The following is a 19,841-nucleotide window of genomic DNA, read 5'->3' on the forward strand; positions in this document are numbered from 1 at the left end:
GGGGTCGCGGGGGGTGCCGAAGCATATCTCAGCTAACTACGGACACCAGGCAGCCGACACCCTAAATCGGTGGCCAGCCAATCGCAGGGCACGAGGAGACGGAGAACCATTCACGCTGATATTCGTACCTAGGGGCAATTTAAAGTGTCCAATCAGCCTACCAAGCATGTTTTTTTTTAGGAATGTGGGAGGAAACCGGAAAACCCGGAGAAAACCTAAACAGGCCTGGGGAGAACATGCAAACTCAATGCACGTGGGCCGACCTAGGATGGTACCCCAAGTCAAAAAACTCAGGTTTTAAGAATCACTCACAGAGGATAGAGATGAATTACTCTAAGTTTTGTCTCGCATCCAAGCTTCAAGCTAGTATTGGCTTCCATCGACTGTGGTAGATAATTTTCATTGGTGGTGAGGATGCTTTGCAAAGCAAACCAAGCACATCACCAGACGTATGTTAATGAGTATAGTATCCTGATGGACAGTTCCATCTGAATGGAGGGATTTCTGAACAGTCCTAGACTTGATCATTGTAACAAGTAAAAAGAAATTAAAATGCAAACCAATCAATTAACAAGGGATAAAAAGGCTAAATGAATAATCCAGCTCAAAATATCGCAGCCAATCAATTTCATAGTTTTAATCTTCATGTGAACTCTGACTGGAAACTAAAACCTCATCAGAATGTGTACATTCAAACCAACAAGATGTCTTTTTTAAATCCAGTAGAAAATCATGGGCATTTATGAAAGGTCAAACTAGTGACAATGTATGGCAATTTTTTCAAGAGATAACAATTATATTCAATATTTGGGTGATTCATTCATTCATTTTCTGGATCACTTCATCCTCACTAGGGTCAGGGGGGTGCTAGAGCCTACCCCAGCTGACTTCAGGCCTGAGGCGTCCAGCCAATCGCAGGCCACGAGGAAACAAACAACTATTCTCGCTCACACTCATACCCAGGGGCAATTTAGAGTGTCCAATAAGGCGACCATGCATGTTTTTTGGAAAGTGGGAGCCAACCGGAGTACCCGGAGAAAACCCACGCAGGCCCGGGGAGAACATGCAAACTCCACACAGGTGGACCGACCTGGATTTGAACCCAGGACCCCAGAACAGTGATTTAGGGATATTTCTTTCAATGTAATGACATATTGTAATGGAAATGGTGTACCTTATGGAGTGTCCGTTGCATTTTCCTTAGAGGCGTGTGTCTGGCACTTGGGCGTTCCGTCCTGTCCGTATCAGATTTAGTCGAGGAGCTTTGATAATCTGCCCGCGTGATATTAGGTTTCACCTCATCACTCGGTGACGAAGACGAGTGCTATATTTGCATTCTAAACATGCAATTTCTTGCCTCATCAGGTAATGTAATTCCACGCTTCATTAGGACGCTGAAGTTTATCATTTGTCATCAAAGCCGAGCTGTCAATAAATGATTAAGTTCCACATTTGGAAAATGTAACTTTTGGACTCCAACAAAATTGATTGAGCTTACACGTTAATTGCAGCCATAGGACTTTGTTTGATGCCGCGGTTGTATTTTAGCGGCTGCTGCTTTACAGCCCAAGTGTCGCTTCAACCAAATGCGTTCGACTATTAAAGAAAACAAACCTCAAGAGAGTCTGTACAATAATTAAAGTGTTAGCTCAATAATGTGACTGAGATTGAAATGCACTTGCACTAGCTGGTTTCAGATTACACTTTCATTTCCATATGCCAGATGGGATCAGTGTTGAATTTTGATATGGTGAGATTGATCAATTACAGTCAGGATAAAAAGTACACAGACCCTGGATTAATTAAATGCTAGGTTTTTTGTCATTAACAAAATCCATCATTTCAAATATATTCCCGTCTAAAATTACAAAATAAATAATCAAAATAAACATACCGCTCATTGTAAAATTACTTTTTTTTTTAGTATTTCACTGAATATGTAGATAATAAGTATTTTTTTCCACTCTGATTTGCCAAGCAACGCTCTAAATCATCCTCAAAAAGTAAATATGAATAATCTGGAGTTGATGGGGACAGAAAGTCAGACAATCAAGGCTAACCTTTGTAAATTCACGCTCTATTGTTCCAATGTGACACTGTGTGCTCTGACAATGTTTCGAGCTCACCAAGCGTAACCCAGCTCAACGCCCTTTTTTTGGTCCAAACTGCGCCTCGTGTAAATAAGCAGACTTTGCTGTCTGACGAGATGATAGAAAGAGAGTATGGACTAGACTTGAATGAAGCATTGGCTCTAATTACTTGCTGCCGGAACTGGAGATGAGACAAGCCCCTCAGCTGGAGCCGTCTGGGCGCGCCACAAATTCTTTGCATCATTATTTTTTTGGCTTTTTACCCCTCCAGGAAAAATCTACTATTAGTAGAAACAATTCTTTCGTCTTGATCTACTTGTATCATGCTTTAGAAAAATAAATTAGGAAAAAATAATGTAGGAAATATATATATTTGAACATAAATGTTAGATAAGCTCAAGCACACCTTCAACCAACTGAAGGATAAGCGGCACAGAAAATAAATGAATACATTTGAAAGCATGTTAATTATGAAAGACGACTGAAACATCCATTCATTTTCTGAACCGCTTTATCATCACTAGGGTTGCAGGGGGGGTGCTGGAGCCTATCCCAGTTAACTTGGGCAAGAGGCGGACAACCAATCACAATCAAGCCCATACTTAGGGGCAATTTAGAGCATCCAATCAGCCGTAGAAAACCCACGCAGGCCTGGGGAGAACATGCAAACTCCACACAGGTGGACCAAACAGCCTGGATTTGAACACAGGACCCCAGAGCTGTGAGGCCAACGTGCTAACCACTCAAGACATGTTGGTGCAAAATTACAATGAACAAAGATCACCAAACAGTAATCATACAAGTTAACCTCTTATATTGGCTGTATATTGGTTGATTTCAGCCGAAAAACTCCCATCTATCGACCAGTTGATATATTGTTCTACCTTTAAAAGAAAGATATCACCCACAGAGTGAAAATAATAGCTAAGGTAATATATCATCAGCTATCTATATTGACCAATGTCCGCTCAAGGAAAAAGTCCATAGTATAAACACTGGATTGGTCAAAAGCTGTCCCTCACAATCCATTAGCCTATCATTGAACACATTTTTCATCTTACGTGTAAGTTGAGACGCTCAAAATAACATTATCGGTGGAGGTCCGGTGGGAAATAGTGAATGATTAGAGCCGACTTGAGTCTGACGGCAGATCTGGGTGAAAAGCACCAAAAGCGGAAGTAGCCAGGACCTACCTGCTCTCGACTTCACCTCCCCACTGATACACTCGTCACACGCATCTACCTTGGGCAAATGAGATATGATGGCGGTGATTGGAATTTCCAGAGGCTGTCACAATCATTTTGATGTGAAAATGGACAGGAGATAATGGGAAAGACAAGCCTGTTATTAGAACCCTGTCAGGGCCAAAATGATGCACCAGAGTGAAGAGGTTAAAGACACAGCTTCCTTGTTAATAATTAATTGCTGTGCGTGTGGCGGATCCACTTCATTGCGCCTAGTCATCGCTTGATAATTGCTTTACATTTAATTTGGCTACAGAGACTGTTCTTCAAGGTGGTTAAATTGCGCTTCAAGTTAATATGGGCTCGACCGGAGACAGCAGTTTGGTCATAGACCAATGATTCAAAAATGACAAGCTACACCTAACGTATCAAGTCTTAGATTAATTCAGACATACACTTTTCATTAACAAAGCTATTTCAACAATCTCGCATCTCATCTCATTTTCTGAAATGCTTTATCCTCATTAGGCTCGTGGAGGGTGCTGGAGCCAATTCCAGCTGTCTCTTGGCCACCCAGAATCGGTGGTCAGCCGTTTGTAGGGTACAATGAGACGGACAACCATGCACACTTACACCTGTACCTAAGCGCAATTTAGAGTGTCCAATCAGCCTACCATCCATGTTTTTTGGAATGTGGGAGGAAACCCGGAGTACCCGGAGAAAACCCATGCAGACCTTTGGAGAACATGCAAACTCCACACAGGTGGACTGACCTGGACTTGAACCCAGGACCATATTGCATGTTGCATACTATTCTATAGTATGAGACAAATCTATAGAAGTTAGTTAGAGTTACTCGCATTAAATCCTTTAAAAATTGATTAATCACAAAGAAAACACACTATTATAAACAGAATCCTCTAAACAGAATGGTTAGCACATCCGCCTCAAAATTCTAACATTGACGGATTTAACCAAACTTCCTGTGTGGAGTTTGCATGTTGAAGTGTTTAATTTACACCCCATTAACACTATTGCGATTATTTCTCCCTGTGTTTCAAGCGTAAATATACAGGGTGCAACACATGTTCTCCCTGTGCTTGTGTTGGTTTTCTCCAGGTACTCTGGTTTCCTCCCTCATCCCAAAAACATACATTGTAGGCTGGTTGAACTCTCAAAATTACAACAATATTGTGTTAGCATGTGAATGATTGTCCGTGTCCTTGTGCCTTTCCATTGGCTGACAACCAAATTCATGGTGCTATTACCCACAGTTGACTGGGTTGGCTCCAGCACCCCTATTTGTCATCATCACTTTTACCCGTGCTTATTTCCACCTGCCACAATAATCATATTTTCAACCAATCAACACAAAAATACAATTTTGAGATGTTAATAGCACTATTTGAAAAAAAAATGTTTTTTCGGTTGTCTTTTCTAACTGATTAGCAAAGCAAACAGCTATTATTGGACAATTAGAGCACGACAAAGAAAAATAACAGCTTTTTTTTTTGCTCCCTTGTCTCTAGATGGCAGAGGCAGCATTCAGTGGCGTAGGAAAAAGCTCAGGGCCCAAAAGCATCTCAGAAAGGGAGGTGCCTCACATTCGACTGATCGGCGACGGAGACGTGGAGGTGACGGGAGATTTTCGTACATAAATCTGTCACGCTCACACACTTGTTACACCCGCAGCATAAACCGATATGTATGGAAAGTTCATTTGGAGGCTTTGTACAGGAGCTCACTCGTATTCGACGCACACAAAGTGCTTTTGGTTAGCCTTGCGTGCACATAGATAATGAGTGAGTTAATTAGACCTGAGATTGAAAGCGACTGCAGACGCAAACTCATCGTAATTTGAATAGCAATGACTGTATTCTGTAGTTCCATAAAAATGATAAAAATAATGAGACGACACATTCAGAATGTGCAAAGTGGTTTCATGATCCTCAATTAGAAGTCTTTGAGGGACAGAAAGAATCTTGATCAATTGAGAAAAGCACAACATTTCATTTTTATGATACGTACGAGTGGTGAAAAGCCAGTATTTCCAATGAGTGGTCACCCGGGGGCAGACATTTTATCAATACGGCACTACTCTATTTTTGAAAAGAATAGTACTTTTTTCATTCCTCATGGGGGAAATTCACTTGCCACGGCACCATAGACAAAACCGAGAAAAATATGGCAATATAAATAAATAACAGTCCACAAACTGGCAGAATGTGGAGAGTGATGTAAGATTAAAGTCTCCTGAGATGATGATCAGACTATGTGGACCAGCTCACGGGCCTCACGTTTCCCAAAAAGGTGACAAAAACTGTACAGGAAGTGACCATTGGGAGAGAGCAAAGCATTCTCCATGAATTGCATCTTCTATGCATTTTCTCCATTATCACAAGTTTACAACATTTGCAATATGTATACTTAATTATCATATTTTCCTGACCATATGTTTGGCAGACCCGCAATTTATACTCTGGTGATATTTATATATTTTTTCACTCTGACAGCCGTTATGTTGTGTTATTTTGGCAAAATTATCTGAAAAACTGTTAATATGTTACGTTAAGATGCCTATTTAGCCCGTTGCCCTCCATTTTGATATTATTACTTTACTGTTCTTGGTTCCTGACTTATACCCGGTGCGACTTATAGTCCGGAAAATACGGTACAAGCATCTTTCACATGATCAATTCTTCTGTTGCCTTTCTCGTTAAGCAGTTGGAGATAATACATTTGCATTTTTCCTCCTACACAAAGGATTTCTACATATTTGGAAAGAAGTTGGGCCACGGAAGTTATGGGGTGGTGTATGAAGCCACACAGATTCGAACGCAGACCCAATGGGCCATCAAGACGGTTTGCAAAGCAGAGGTGATTGTTTGGAATAGGTTGAAAGTAGTTCAACCTATTCAAAAGTAGTCTTTTAAACTGAATTCTCGGGAAGATTTCACCCTGACATCAATTAGTCTGTGTTCTTTCAGCCGGGGAGTAATAAGATCAAAATGCTGGAGCAAGAAATCAAAATACTCAAACAAGTGGATCACCCACACATACTTCGTCTAGAGGAGATCTACGAAACCGCTCAGGTAAGTCTAGTCGTCCCGTCCATGTTGTTCATTTCAATTTTGGAGGAGTGAGCCGCATCTATGCTCCGTCCTAGATGACATATTTGATCACTGAGCTGTGTGTTGGCGGTGAATTGAAGCAGGTGTTAAAGCAGAAAGGCTTCTTTCCAGAAGAGGAGGCGAGGCACATCATCGGATGCTTAGCACACGCCATCACCTACCTTCACAGAAAAAGTAACAAACCCTCGTCTCTATAAGACTCGTTGAACTCAATGGTCACTCACTACTCTTGGTTAAATAGTGCTTCAAGCCCAGAATGCGTAAATATGGTAAATATCACATGATTCTGCCTCCTCATTTAACTTCATATTACAGATATAATGCATCGGGATTTGAAACTGGAGAATATTTTGGTGAAGAATTCTCTTGATGACTACAATGGCAAGCTTGACATTAAGGTAAGGTGACAATTATTTTACCGCAGTTTCCATCTCCTCCTGTGATGGAGTATTTTTCGCCCACCATTTGGACTATATTTAGCGATAACTATATCTCATTAGGACAGGCTCCCTCCGGTCTCTAACACCTGACTAAAAGTAAAGCAGCAGTATCTTAAAACAAAATGCCAGCTGAGCTCAGCATGCCGTGCCTTCGTTACAAGGCCAGCTATGCAATATGTGGCGTGCAACTTGAAAAGGAAGCTCGCTGGCGTCATATAACTAAACATATCAATTTGGGGAAGGAAGACTTGTTTTCTTTGTGTTCTTAAATTACATGATCAGAGTTGTAAATGCTTCTGTTTTGTTCATTTATTTATTTATATTTTATTTTGTGTAGGTGTTGCTTTTGTTTAAGAAAAATCGCTTGAAAGGACAAGTGACTGTTTTGGTTAATTAAGACACACACACACACACACACACACACACACACACACACACACACACACACACACACACACACACACACACACACACACAAACATACACAGAAAAAAATCCTTTAAAAATGTGATATACATGGTATGTGGATGCCTGTTCCAAATTTTTTAAAATTATTTTTAACAAGTGCTGTATTTTTCAGTATAGTCTTAATTTTTAAGACCACGTTTTTGATGCAGTACATAGTTGACCTGCTTCGTCCAATTGACACCTTCCCAATTGTGTAGCTATTTTAACAAACAAGCCCATTCATTCTCAATGTCAAAATAATAACTATTTAAAATGTTCATAATACAACCTCCATTCAATCATACAGTCAAAAACAACAAGGTACATTCTGCTAGAATTGCATGAAAACTTCCTATACATTTTTTTAACAGCACCACTCATTTCCAATAACACATTCAACCAAAATTCCAATTTAAAAAGTTCCAGAATATCCACAAATGAAAATATACACACACACACGTGTGTGAGTGTCATTTAAAGGGCCAGCATTACAATTAAATATTTAAAATAAGTATTTCAAATCCCGATTGAACAATAAGATGATGATGTTTTTATCCCCCTCCAACCAGGTTGCAGATTTTGGTTTATCAGTGAAGACATATGGCGTCGGCAGTGATAGCATTCTGTCGGACGTTTGCGGGACTCCAATCTATATGGGTATGACCGCTGTATGGTCTTATAGTGATGATGATTGCAAAGCACGGCACGGTATGGGTGTCTGCTGTCGGCCCTCTTTGATTCCCCCGCTGGGGGGCCTGAAGCTGAGACTTAATTAGCTGGGGTTGTAAATGTGATATTGTCATTCTAAAATGATTCCATGTTCCTAATTATAGCTCCTGAAATGATGAGCCAACGTGGTTACACGCACTGGTGTGATATGTGGAGTGTAGGCGTCATTATGTATATTTTGTAAGTATATGCTGATTTTGTCATTTTTTTTGGACAATTTGGAGTTGAAATTCTTGGATAGTGAAAATAAATTTGGCACACATTTTACTTATTGGCTGCCCTGTCAAATTGGACTGGGTACTTAGCATTGTCATTGGTTCAGAGACAAAAATCTGAAGTTTATTGTAGGTTTGATTTGAGATTTAGGTCTATTTTGAGATTGTTTTGGGTGGGCAGGGTTAAGGCACCGAGGGGATGAAGACTAATTGGCATTTGAACCATTTGAACCATTTTAAGTCTCTTTTTGTAGCATGCCTTAGTAGCTCTAAGGGTTAAAGTAAAAAAAAAAGTATTTTACCACATTATTTGGTCTGAGTTTGAACAGTTAGAGGATTAACTACAACTGACACACATGCCATTTGTTCTAACAAAAACTATACATCATTTCTATCTGCATCCTCCAACAGGCTGTGTGGTGAGCCTCCATTTGTGTCCAAATCAAAAGAAAACAGACTTAAGGAGATTAGAACAATAGGAGTTCAATTTTTTTCACCCATCTGGGACGCAGTCAGTGATGCAGGTGACAGTTTTTATCACAATGCATCCACTAAACACCCACAAGCAAAATGTAACATAACGGAGAAACTGCTTGACATGCCTCAAATGACATGACTTTGTCTACAGCCAAAACGGTAGTGACGTGCCTCCTGAAAGAGAACCCCGCTTACCGCATGTCTGCTAATCAGTTGCGGGACAACCCGTGGATTACAGTAAGACACCTGAACCTTCTTGCCACAATCGCAAAGCACCCATGTGAAAGAAATGCAGAAAACTTACGGTTGACTGTGTAACAGGGTGACACCAGCACACCCGCTTTGCCTCTCAACGCCCTGGAGATGATGCACAACTTCCACCAACAGGAGAAAAGTAAGATCATTTGAATTAAAATCACACTTTGCCATAGCAACCATAGTAGTATAGTATAGATATTTCACCAAATTTTACATAATGTTACCTTATTAAGTTGTGTGTTTACTTGGATATGTTTTCTCAGCTGCCAAACGTTTGTCTTCCTCCTCCTACCTTCAAACAGATCAGGGAATTTACATGTAAAATGCAACTCACAAAAAATAGTTTGACTTCTGCAACAAATCAATTTCATAAGTAAAATTAGCACTGTGTACATATATTCATTCATTCATTCATCTTCCATACTACCCATCCTCAAAAGGGTTGCAGGGGTTGCTGGAACCTAGCCCAAGTGTCTTTGGGCGAAATGCAGACTCTACCCTAAACTGGTTGCCAGCCAATCGTAGGACTCACAAAGAGACAGACAACCACTGTATACATATACATTTAGATTAATTTAAAATCATTTGTTTACATTTTTAATTCATTTCTACCCCGCTCCTGAAAATAATCCTAGAGGAAAACAAGGATAGGACGGCACACATTTTTGAATGTGACTATTTACTACTGTATGTTCTACTTTTGAAATGATTTATTTCTGTGACAATGCAAAGAATCTCAAGAATGCCACGTTGTTGATCGTGATTAAAACGTTTAACTGTTGCCCAGTCCTACTAAGACTCATATTTTTTTAATTTCCAAGTGAAATAGGATGATAAAAAAAGGTTAGCAAAGTTATCATAGACAAAGAAGAGTTTCAAGGGCGTGTTATCATGCATTGACGACAGGTACGCAGGACCCGGGATTCCCCGTGGACCTTTCCCGTGCCCCCCCTGAGTCTTGGTCATTATTGGCAGAGGTCGAAAGCAACGGCTTGAACCACGCCGAGCTCTGCGACACTCTCTGTGTGCCGTCTACATCCAGCCAAGCGGTACTTTGCATTCATTCATTTCCTTACTGTGGATCTGTATGGCCCTCATGTAAACATGATATCAAATTTCTATTAAAAAGGGATTTGCGTTTTAGTTGGCAGCATACACATTTTACATTCTGATGATAAAGGACCCTGTGCTTAGCAGTTCCAATTCGTAAACATAATTTGTCACTTTCCCACTGGCGACAGGTACATAAGCAGATAAAACGGAAATGTTCTTTTCAAAGTGGAAAAACTACACGAGAGGACAAACTTTATGCGCAACGTATTTAAAATGTGTGTTTGCAGCATGAAGTTGGATCCAACTGATAAATGTGAAAATGGAGGATTGTTTAGTGAATATTTTTTACCTTGATGCCACAGTCCTCATATTAATAGAACAATACTAGCTCTTCATAATAGTTACACACATAAAGGGGCTGTTTTTTTTCATGTCGGAGATTATTAATTGATATTTTGTTTTTTTTTAATGTATGGCTTTGCTGCTTTTCAGTCTAAAGAGGGCAACGGCCAACATCAGGACAAAGGCAAAATCACTTCTGGGACCCCTGTCCATCCCATCACAGCACACGTATGTTGGACCACTTTTTAAACTTTTTCTTTGTCTTCTTTCAATCAAATCAGTTCCGCATTGTTTAGCGTTTGCTTGAGGTTAATTAGGCTTTTGCCAAAAGTCAGCTGGGTAGAATGACTACATGAATGATTTAGGGTGTTGTATTTCACTTTACTGACAATCCTAAAACAGGATAAACATAATTGCCTGTCATATCCTTTTATATATCCACATCTGTGTGTTTTTTTTAGATAATTTAGACAAAAAGTTGTTTAAAAGTAATATTTTCTACATATTTGTTGTCATTATGGATCAAATTAATAACAATATATGGCAAATTTAAGTTGTCAACAACTAACTGAAGATTTGTTTTCTTACTGTGATACAATGTACATTATAACATTTACGAAGTACTACTATTCACATAAACTTTGGAAACACCAATCAGTGGGAAATATGAGGCACAATGAGGTCAAAAAGGAAAAAAGCCTTTCATACCCATGTCGTTGGGTCACATTTTTACCACTAGATGGTGGCAAACTAAGTCAATGAAGCAGCTAAGTCATGCCTGTCCTGTTATTTTAATGTTCCTATTTTTTTTAAATAAATGTATTTGACAGTTGTAATACGTAATCTGACTGTGATACCCACAGACTGGAGTGAAACCCCGCTCACAGTCTTTGATCCCGCACAAGTCCCAGCGCAAGACGTCAGTGAAGAAAGCGGCACCGACCCCCCATCAAAATGGACAGAGATCGCCTCCACCTCCTCTAAAAGTATGACTGATTGTGAGTGACTGTCAAAACAAGACTGAGGGCACAAATATGCCTGGTGAAAAGAAGAAACTATAGAAAATAGATTTAGTGTTTCCTCTATTTAACGATACGTGGTCTAAGCAGGGAAGTGAAAAAAGTGCAATAAGATGGGAGCGAGTAGGGGTACATTGGTGATGCCCATGCCAAAAAAAAAAAAAACAGTTATCTGCTCAAACTGGCCGCTTTTTTTTATATAGTACACCAATACAAATTATCCATTCTTAGAGCTATGCATTTAACAAATAACTGTACAATGCAGACGACACATCTGTCTCATAATGAGAGCTGTTTCTAATGTTTTGGTCACAAAATAAATATACTACATTACAGGTGTACCTGATTCTACACTTGATATCTACTGTGTGAATCCAGAATGTCTCCTATTTTTGCCAAAGGGCCTCGTCGTCGGCTGCGCAAATGTTGACTTTTCCACCAGCAGCCGTTGCTAGGCTGCCCAAACAATACAGACCCTCTTTTAGGTATTCAAATATGCTTTGCACATACAGAAAAATATAACAACTGTCAGTGGAGGCAGCTGAAAGTACACTTCTATGTGCGCATCTTTGCATGCCGTTGACCGTGTTAGACGTCCGATCCAGGCCTCATCCCAAAGTTTACATGACTTTATATTCTTTGCATTGGGACAGTATTATACTGCTAAAAATATGATACATATCAGGGAAGCTCCTACACTTTAACACATACAATTACTTTTTAGAAGGACGAAAAAATATTAAGAGACATATTGTAGTGGAGTGAAAATGTTTGATCACCTATTATTAAAAGTTTAGATTTTTAAAAAGAAAAGCTTTGTTTAACAGGGTTTTTACAAGTTTCAACATCTAAAATTTAAGATCAAGACCACATAAAAAAGGAAAAATTAATTGCAGGTCAAATTTCACGGTCAGTCATTTAAAATCAATCAACCAATCAGTAAAAAATTCTAAGTTAAAATTTAAGGGAGATAAAGTCAACTGTTAAAATAATCTACATATTTATATATTTTCTTATGATTGCAAAAAATACAAATTATAAATATACATACAGAAATATAAGTAAACTAAATTTTAGTAATTACGAGACTTTTTAAGCAACTTAGCACCTGTTTAAGACTTGTCAATTTATTTAATAATGATAGAATATCAATGTTGGACTGTGAAAGTATATTTGCCCCTATTACGTTCGGTACAATAGAAACCAATAAATAATAAACACCAATTGAGGTGATTTTGTTTCAGACACATTTCACAGATTTCAATGAAAACAAATCAGCCTATCTAAAAGATTATGCTACTTAAGATTTTTTGTCTGTTTTTGTCAATTTTGATTGGATTTCACTAGGTGGTCATTTCTGATAAATGTTTCAATAAATGTGGTTCCATTGTAAAATAATAGCTTTACATTTTGACCATTGCTCCTAAACACCCATTTCAAAAAGATCTTGAAAACATAACAGCATCTATAAAATCTCCCACTCAAATTAGTCCCAGTGAGAATTTGAATGTCTCTACCTATTAGCCGGTGTATTTGTGTAGTAAATCATGAACAATTTCCTTTTTATGACACAAAAGGTCCAAATAGTGGGATGTTAAACGAAGACGAGATTCCAAAGACTACAGCGGATGATGCTGTGACCTCTCAATTTCAAACCGTCTATAAAGCATCATCCGTTGCCACTCGGTGTCAAAACAGAAAAACTGTCTGTCACACAGGCTGGTTCTGCTCTGTGTGAATGTAGAGGATTGGGACTGAGGGAACCGCGGCTCTAATCTTGTTTGGAGGCCATTGAAAACAGCCAGAGCTACTTTGAGGGCGCTTCTATTCAAGCACAGGTTTTTTCCACCGTAGAGAGAATAATCCCTCGCATAGATACAACATTAAAGTAGCCAAGCAGAACACACAGAGGCTGAATTTCAAATCCACCCATTTGCATCTCGGAAGTGAATGAATGCCAGCAGTGGGGCCTTTTTGTCTTGTGTTGAAAAAACAAGCATCTTGTTAACACACTCTGCAAATTTCTTGCACAAGTTGTCCAAAGCTGTTATATTTTTCTGCTCGCTGCGTTTTAATTGATTCCCTTGAAAGGTTTGGAAAATACAAACCATCAAATGCGATGCCTTGTCTAAATTTAACAAAGCTTTTTTTTTGTTGGTGCCCCTCAACTGAACCAATATAAGTTAATACGGTAGTTTTGTTTGATTTATTAAATCATCCCAATATAGTCATTGAATTTGAATTATAGTGTATGGCACTACTTCCCAATGAAAAACAGATCATCTCCATATTTTGTGAATTGAATAATCAAATAATCTTTGGAGTAGGGGAGTCCAAGTCCAGATGGAGTCCCAATGGAGATGGTGTGGTGTGACCTTAATCGGGCAGTTCATTCTGGAAATGTTCCAATATGGCTGAGTGGAAACTATTCTGCAAAGACGAGTGTGCTAAAATTCTTCCCTGGGGACATTAATACTCTTCACAAATGGCCACAAATGCTGCCTCTAATGACAAATCTAACCTACAAAAGGCCAACCTCTATTGGCTAACTCGTAAGCAAAATTCTGCATTAATTATAAAAAATCCATTGCTGAAGAGCCATGCATATGCATGCCTAGAATATAGCTACAGAATTGCATCGTGATCTGTCCTCCATTAATGGAGGAAGATCTGAAAATTAGAGTGTACACACTAACAACAACAACATGAGTGATGAGCACACATGCAAAAAAAAATTTGAAGCCAGCAATCTTCTGTACTATACATCGTTGTAAGGGTTGCCGGAGCCTATCCCAGCTGACTTTGAGCAAAAGGCAGACTAAACCCTAGACTGGTCGCCAGTCAGCCATAGGGCACACATTTAGACAAACCACCATCTGCATTCACAACCATACTGTCACCAGCAGGAATCAAACCGGTGCCAGCCCGTACTGAACTCAGTCGAGTGAACCTCTACACTATCAGGCGGCCTACTATTCAAATTAATCATGATAAATATTTTTTCACAGTAGTGTAATTGATTCCTGTATATGTCTCAATTTGTCCACATTTTCAGGTATTACCGTCCAACATAGTTACAATTCAGTAGTGCTTAGATTCATGAACTTAATTTCTTCCTTTATAATGCCCAAAACACTTTAAAGTTTAAATCATCTTTTGCCATTAAAATGAATAAAAATGTCTAGAATTCCAGGATCTCCTACCAAATACCAACAAAAAAAATCCCAATACTGGATAATCATGATTTTTTTCAATACACTGAACTAAACGAAAAAGCACAACCATTTTAATACTTGAGAACATCCTGAAGTTGAATTGTGAATTTAGAATGAAATGAAATACTTTGGGGAGAAAGGCGTGAAGTAAAACTACAAGACTGTGCACACTTTCTAGTGGTTTCCAAGTGACACTTCCTCGTGGTGTTTGGTCAAACAACAAAAGGGTCAGTGTGTGCGACATGAGGCTACGGCAGCTAGTTTAGGGGTGTGAATTTTGGTTAAAGCGCGGAGGGCAAGAAAATTGCAAAATCTGCCGGGATGGAACGAGACTCGCCTCCTCCCCCACGTACTGACAGATGGAAGTGTGGGTGGGTGGGTGGGTGGTTGGCTTGTTGGGCTGTAGGGATTAAAACACCGTGGGCCCCATTTGAGACCCTGAAGACTGCCACTCCTGCCAAGGTGGGGTGCTCTCCTACTCAGGCATCAGCCTGTGTGTGTGTATGTGGGGTTAATGTCAAAAGAAGCAAGGATGCTTCCCCTCCATTCAACCCCCCTCTGCTCCTTCCACCTTTATCCAATGAGCAGAGCAAGGGGTGGGGAGGGGATCAGCTCGCTAACCTTAATTGAGCTCCTTTTAATTAATCAGCTCATCTGCAGAGGCCCGATACCTGCAGCGGACCCCGGACCCCCTTCGTACGCCGCCTTTATTATGCCCCCCCGTCCCCCCCTACTCCGCTTCCCCAAACACAACATCCCCGCGCAGCTGCTGTGACATTGCGGTAATGAGGTAACACAGCTACAATGTCATGGAAGTGTTGCGGAGACCTTATCTGTGTGAGCTCATCACACATGCTGATGATCCCGATCCCCCCCTTCCACGTTTGGGTTGCCTTCCGACTGGAGACCGCCACATTGGCTTGCTTGTGGATCTCATCTGTAAATGACGTGGATGGAAATTAGGACTTTTTTCAGGTGATGTTGATGGAAAGAGAGGCAGAACGCTATTATATATATATAACAAGATACCTCACCTTCGAAAATAAAACTTACCAACGCAAAACACCCAGTAATTCATCTCCTGTGCCGCTGATTCTCATGAGGGTATTGGGGGTCCTGGAGCTTATCCCAGCCAACTGTGGATAGAAGTTGGAGTACACCATGAATTTCTTGCCAGCCAATAGCAGGATACAAGGAGATAAATGACCTTTCATGCACTCTTTCATCCTTAGGAACAATTTGGAGTTTCAATCAAGCTGATTTGCAAATAGTGCACTAAAATTCAGTTCACTCATTAGCTACCACAAATCGGCGGTACTTTAAAAATCTAATATTCGGGCATTGACAGTAATGTTGGCAAATAACCAACCTCTTTCAACACTCATATTCAGCTAGACTGTCTTTGGCAGTTATAGTCAGACATCAAACTCTAAAATCAAACTGTTTTTTAATTTTTTTTTTACCTGTGTCTGTTTTCTTGGTGGAATGACTCCCATATTTAAGGTTCCAACACACACATCAGAAGTGTCTCATAGGAAAGCTCAGCGAGGTTTCAAAGGCATATTTAAGCATTTTCCACACTTATCTTTTAAATTTGATTGGGAGGTTAACAAGACTCTTCTCAGTGATTTGCCAAATATATACATTTATTTTCATTTTACAAGCACATTCATTTCTAAAGCCAATGGTGAAAATGAAAAGTTACTAACTCTGGTTAGGTGGTGTGCTAATTTGCTGTGATATCTAATCCCGGGTTACTTCACATAAAAGGCTATTATACATATTTTAACGGCAGAGTGGTTATTTTCCCAGCAATTTTCTGCCAGAGTACATATTTAATTTATCCCCATTTAATTTATTGGTCTCTGCATAGCCACTCAGTAAGAAGCAATCAAGAGCTGCATGTATGGGCCTGCTAAAGCCAACGCTGCTCTTCTTGGCAAGCAACATCTGCACGAGGATAAGCTCTCCTTAGGATTGGCCTCTTGTGTGCGCATTGAGTTCGGCGGGCAAGCAGGCAGGAGGAGATCTCCTCCTAGGCGACTGTTCACTTCTCATAAACAGCCTTTTAATCATGGAGAAAAATGGCGCCAAATGAGAAATGTGGCTAGCCTCAAACAGCACAAAACATTTCAATTTCTTCAGTGGCCGAGCTCACTCCGCCGCCGTCAGAATATTGTCGGCGAAGGGCCATGCCCTCGCCCCGCGGGCCCCCTCCTCGCTCTCTTACTTCCTGCCCTCCGACGCCTCTGCGCTCCAATTGGTTTCCGCAAACTCGGCCGGTCGCGGCACTTGTCGCCCGACTACCAGTCCGCGCCAAAATATCTATCGACCCCTTTGACACACCTTGAGGAGGGATGGGCGCAACCTCACGCATGGAAATGATTTCAATTAATTACCACTCCCCTTTGACAAGGGAGAGAAGAGGACGGCGGGAAACAAAGGAGAGCCGACAACAGAAGGGTTTCTCCGGTGTAATGTGCGCCATGTGTAATGAGCAGCAGAAAGGTCATTTGACACATTTCTGCCAGAATGAATTCATTTATTCCGAGCACTTAATTTTGCAGTCACCTCATTGGTGCACGGCTTGGCAGCGCAGCGAGTGGGTGCATTACCACAAGTGGAGGCTTAGTTTCCTCCCCGACCGAAAGTGCTGACCACGACGGGTCTGCGGGAATGCCAGGAGAGCGCAGCGATAGTGAAATGGAGTGTGAGGGGGATCCAATCGCCCCGTCTCTCATATCCAAATCACCTCCATCACCTTTGGCATAATTGGAGCCTTCATTACCGTTCAGTCGGAAATGCAGCTTGCCATTAGGCGGGTAATTTAAAAGTAGACTTGTAGAGAGTTAGAGACTCCAGAGGTCACCATAAGGCTTCGCGGTCAAGTAAATAATGGCGATTGGACCCCCGAGTAAAGCACAAAGGCGGGTGTCGTGCACCGAAATGCAACGTTCCGCTCAAGAAGGGCAGAAATTCAATCATTGGACAGAAAATAAAGTGCCCCCTGCGCCCACTTAACTTTACAATAATTACAAGGCGACTGCAATCTACTCCCGGCTGATGAATTTAGAAATGTTTACGTGGGGACTGCAAACGTCCTTAAAGGAGCTCTAAATGTTGGAACTGTTGAGGACCAACGTGTACATTCAATCTATAATCTCATTTAACAATCACTCTTACACTGTCTGCTTCGTTAATAGGAATAGGGGAGGATTTCAAACTCCTAACCTGTAGAAAATGTCCTCCCTTTTTTCAACATTTAAAATATATTAGACTCAAACCAGAAAATTTCCCATTTTTCCCACTATTTTCAACATTTAAAATGGATTCCCATGAAATAACAAAGAAAACACTAAATGTTTTCTGCTCATTTATGTGAAAAAAATCATAAACAGGGTATGTTTAAGTGTCACATGAACATATTTACATTGTCCCTCCTTTTTATCTGATAAAAATGTCAATAAAAACTTCTAACTCAACAAAATGTTCAATATTACACTCAAGAAACTGAGAAAAAATGTCTTTTTTCGCATGTTTGAGACCAACATAATCATCAGCTATTATAATCGGGCGATTCATTTTATAATTGGTTCAATACCAATTAGCCGATCAACTATAGATTATATATTAAAAAAGTTCAACACCCAGTGCTATCAAATGCTGAAGAAAAACAACATAAAGTGGGTCAAATGATTGCAGGAACAGTGGCTAAAAACCAGGTTGAAAGTTGTGTAACCCTGAAATCTCTTTAGTAGGTCTTGTCCAGTTAGCATCGGATTGTAATTTTGTTTTGTTGTCCCTGTTGCTCAAAACAAGCGGATTTACCATGTTTATGTTTGAAAACACAGTTATTATTCATGCTCCCGAGTTATTTCTTTTTCTTTTAAACTTCCCGACCATTTTAGAACAATGTATCCACAGTGCCTGTATGTTAACGCCTGCAGGCGCTGCTCATTTGAAATTCTCTTTGAGAGACTTTTACTTTATTGCTACAAATCATTTGTGTTTATACCGTTTGCCAAAAGCCCCCGCTAATGACTGTTTTTTTTTTGTTTTGTTTTTTTTACAGCTAGAAAATACATCGGCATTAAATATGAATAAACACATGATGAAACTATTGTCCAGTGGTTTTCAGTGCAGTTATTATATGAAGGACTAAATCTGTAATAATAATAACAACAACAAAATACCACAATACGCTTCCATAACAAAGGGTAATTAGGAATTTTAGGTGGAGATGGAAAATTCCTGATTTATAGAATAAAAGGACAATGAAAAGTATTCTTACACATTGAAGTGGATGTCCAGAGGAACGTGTTAGGATGACATACAGCGTGCTCTCACACAGCAGAGGGCTGTACTTTCTCTCAACCCTTTTACCACTCAGGAGGCAGATTGGACTTCTCACTCTCAGCTATACTCAGCATTATTGTCCATTATCACACCATGGTCCATGTGTAAAGTGACAGTGGTGCTCTGATAGAGAGGCGACAGGGGGACCTGAGCTGCAATAACATATTATTAGCTTTTTTTCACAGCTCCACCGGGCCGGATTTACACTGGATATCCAGAGCCCTTGGAGGGCGCCCCGCTGTCACCGCAGCGTCCACCAACCCAACAATGGCCGTAGATGTCCAGATGTACGGCCACCAAGTAGCCAAGCACACAGCAGGGATGTGCCTGTGCAGTCATCGCCATTTTAATAGCAAGACCTAATGAGGTCGAATACAAAAATTCTGTCTTTACATCATTTTGCTCCTACTATAAATAAACCCAAACGCACCCCACGGCCAAGGTGGAAGGATTGCGGTCTGTCCGATTGTACTTCCTACACACAATAAAACCATGTTTACATTGTACTGTATATAATACATGGGGTTCCGCATGGCTGTATATTAGAACCACTTCTCTTATTATAAAAGTTTTTATTTTTGACTAAGTCTCAGATTTTTACCAAAACAAATATCATGATCAGATGTTGACCTTTTATTAACTAGGTGTCAAACCCAAGGCCTGGGTGCCAGATCTGGCCTAATACAGATGGATGCATTTTTTGTAGTCCTCTGCTAAAAATATGGTTATTGAATAATAGTGTTCTTTTTTTTCAAAAATATAATACATCTAAACAGTAAATAAAGAAAATTTTCCCTGTCTCCCCTTTTTAAGTTTTAACATTTTTAAATTAAAAATGTAAATAACTCACAAAAAATGTATTTCTTACAAAATTATTTTTTAAAA

At 40.0% G+C, this 19,841-nt stretch overlaps 2 protein-coding genes across 4 annotated transcripts in view; one reads left to right on the forward strand and one right to left on the reverse strand.

The window, feature by feature from the left end:
* The window catches only part of LOC144194199 (uncharacterized), a 13,569-nt gene extending 4,487 nt beyond the window's left edge, over nt 1-9,082 (reverse strand). The window contains exon 1 of the mRNA XM_077713094.1: nt 9,018-9,082. The gene's annotated coding sequence lies outside the window, so the exon portion shown is untranslated. The remainder of the gene's footprint in view (nt 1-9,017) is intronic.
* The window catches only part of stk33 (serine/threonine kinase 33), a 12,580-nt gene extending 835 nt beyond the window's left edge, over nt 1-11,745 (forward strand). For all 3 annotated transcript variants that reach the window (XM_077713092.1, XM_077713091.1, XM_077713090.1), the window contains 13 exons: nt 4,804-4,908; nt 6,038-6,151; nt 6,262-6,366; nt 6,441-6,579; nt 6,721-6,803; nt 7,862-7,949; nt 8,126-8,201; nt 8,648-8,760; nt 8,865-8,950; nt 9,035-9,107; nt 9,878-10,020; nt 10,517-10,594; nt 11,230-11,745. In XM_077713092.1, coding sequence (XP_077569218.1) covers nt 4,804-4,908; nt 6,038-6,151; nt 6,262-6,366; nt 6,441-6,579; nt 6,721-6,803; nt 7,862-7,949; nt 8,126-8,201; nt 8,648-8,760; nt 8,865-8,950; nt 9,035-9,107; nt 9,878-10,020; nt 10,517-10,594; nt 11,230-11,358 — 1,332 coding nt within the window. In that variant the 3' untranslated portion in view covers nt 11,359-11,745. The remainder of the gene's footprint in view (nt 1-4,803; nt 4,909-6,037; nt 6,152-6,261; nt 6,367-6,440; nt 6,580-6,720; nt 6,804-7,861; nt 7,950-8,125; nt 8,202-8,647; nt 8,761-8,864; nt 8,951-9,034; nt 9,108-9,877; nt 10,021-10,516; nt 10,595-11,229) is intronic.
* Nucleotides 11,746-19,841: the final 8,096 nt, after the last annotated feature.

The sequence above is a fragment of the Stigmatopora nigra genome, chromosome 3 (genome assembly GCF_051989575.1).
Source record: "Stigmatopora nigra isolate UIUO_SnigA chromosome 3, RoL_Snig_1.1, whole genome shotgun sequence".
Classification (NCBI taxonomy): Eukaryota; Metazoa; Chordata; class Actinopteri; order Syngnathiformes; family Syngnathidae; genus Stigmatopora; species Stigmatopora nigra.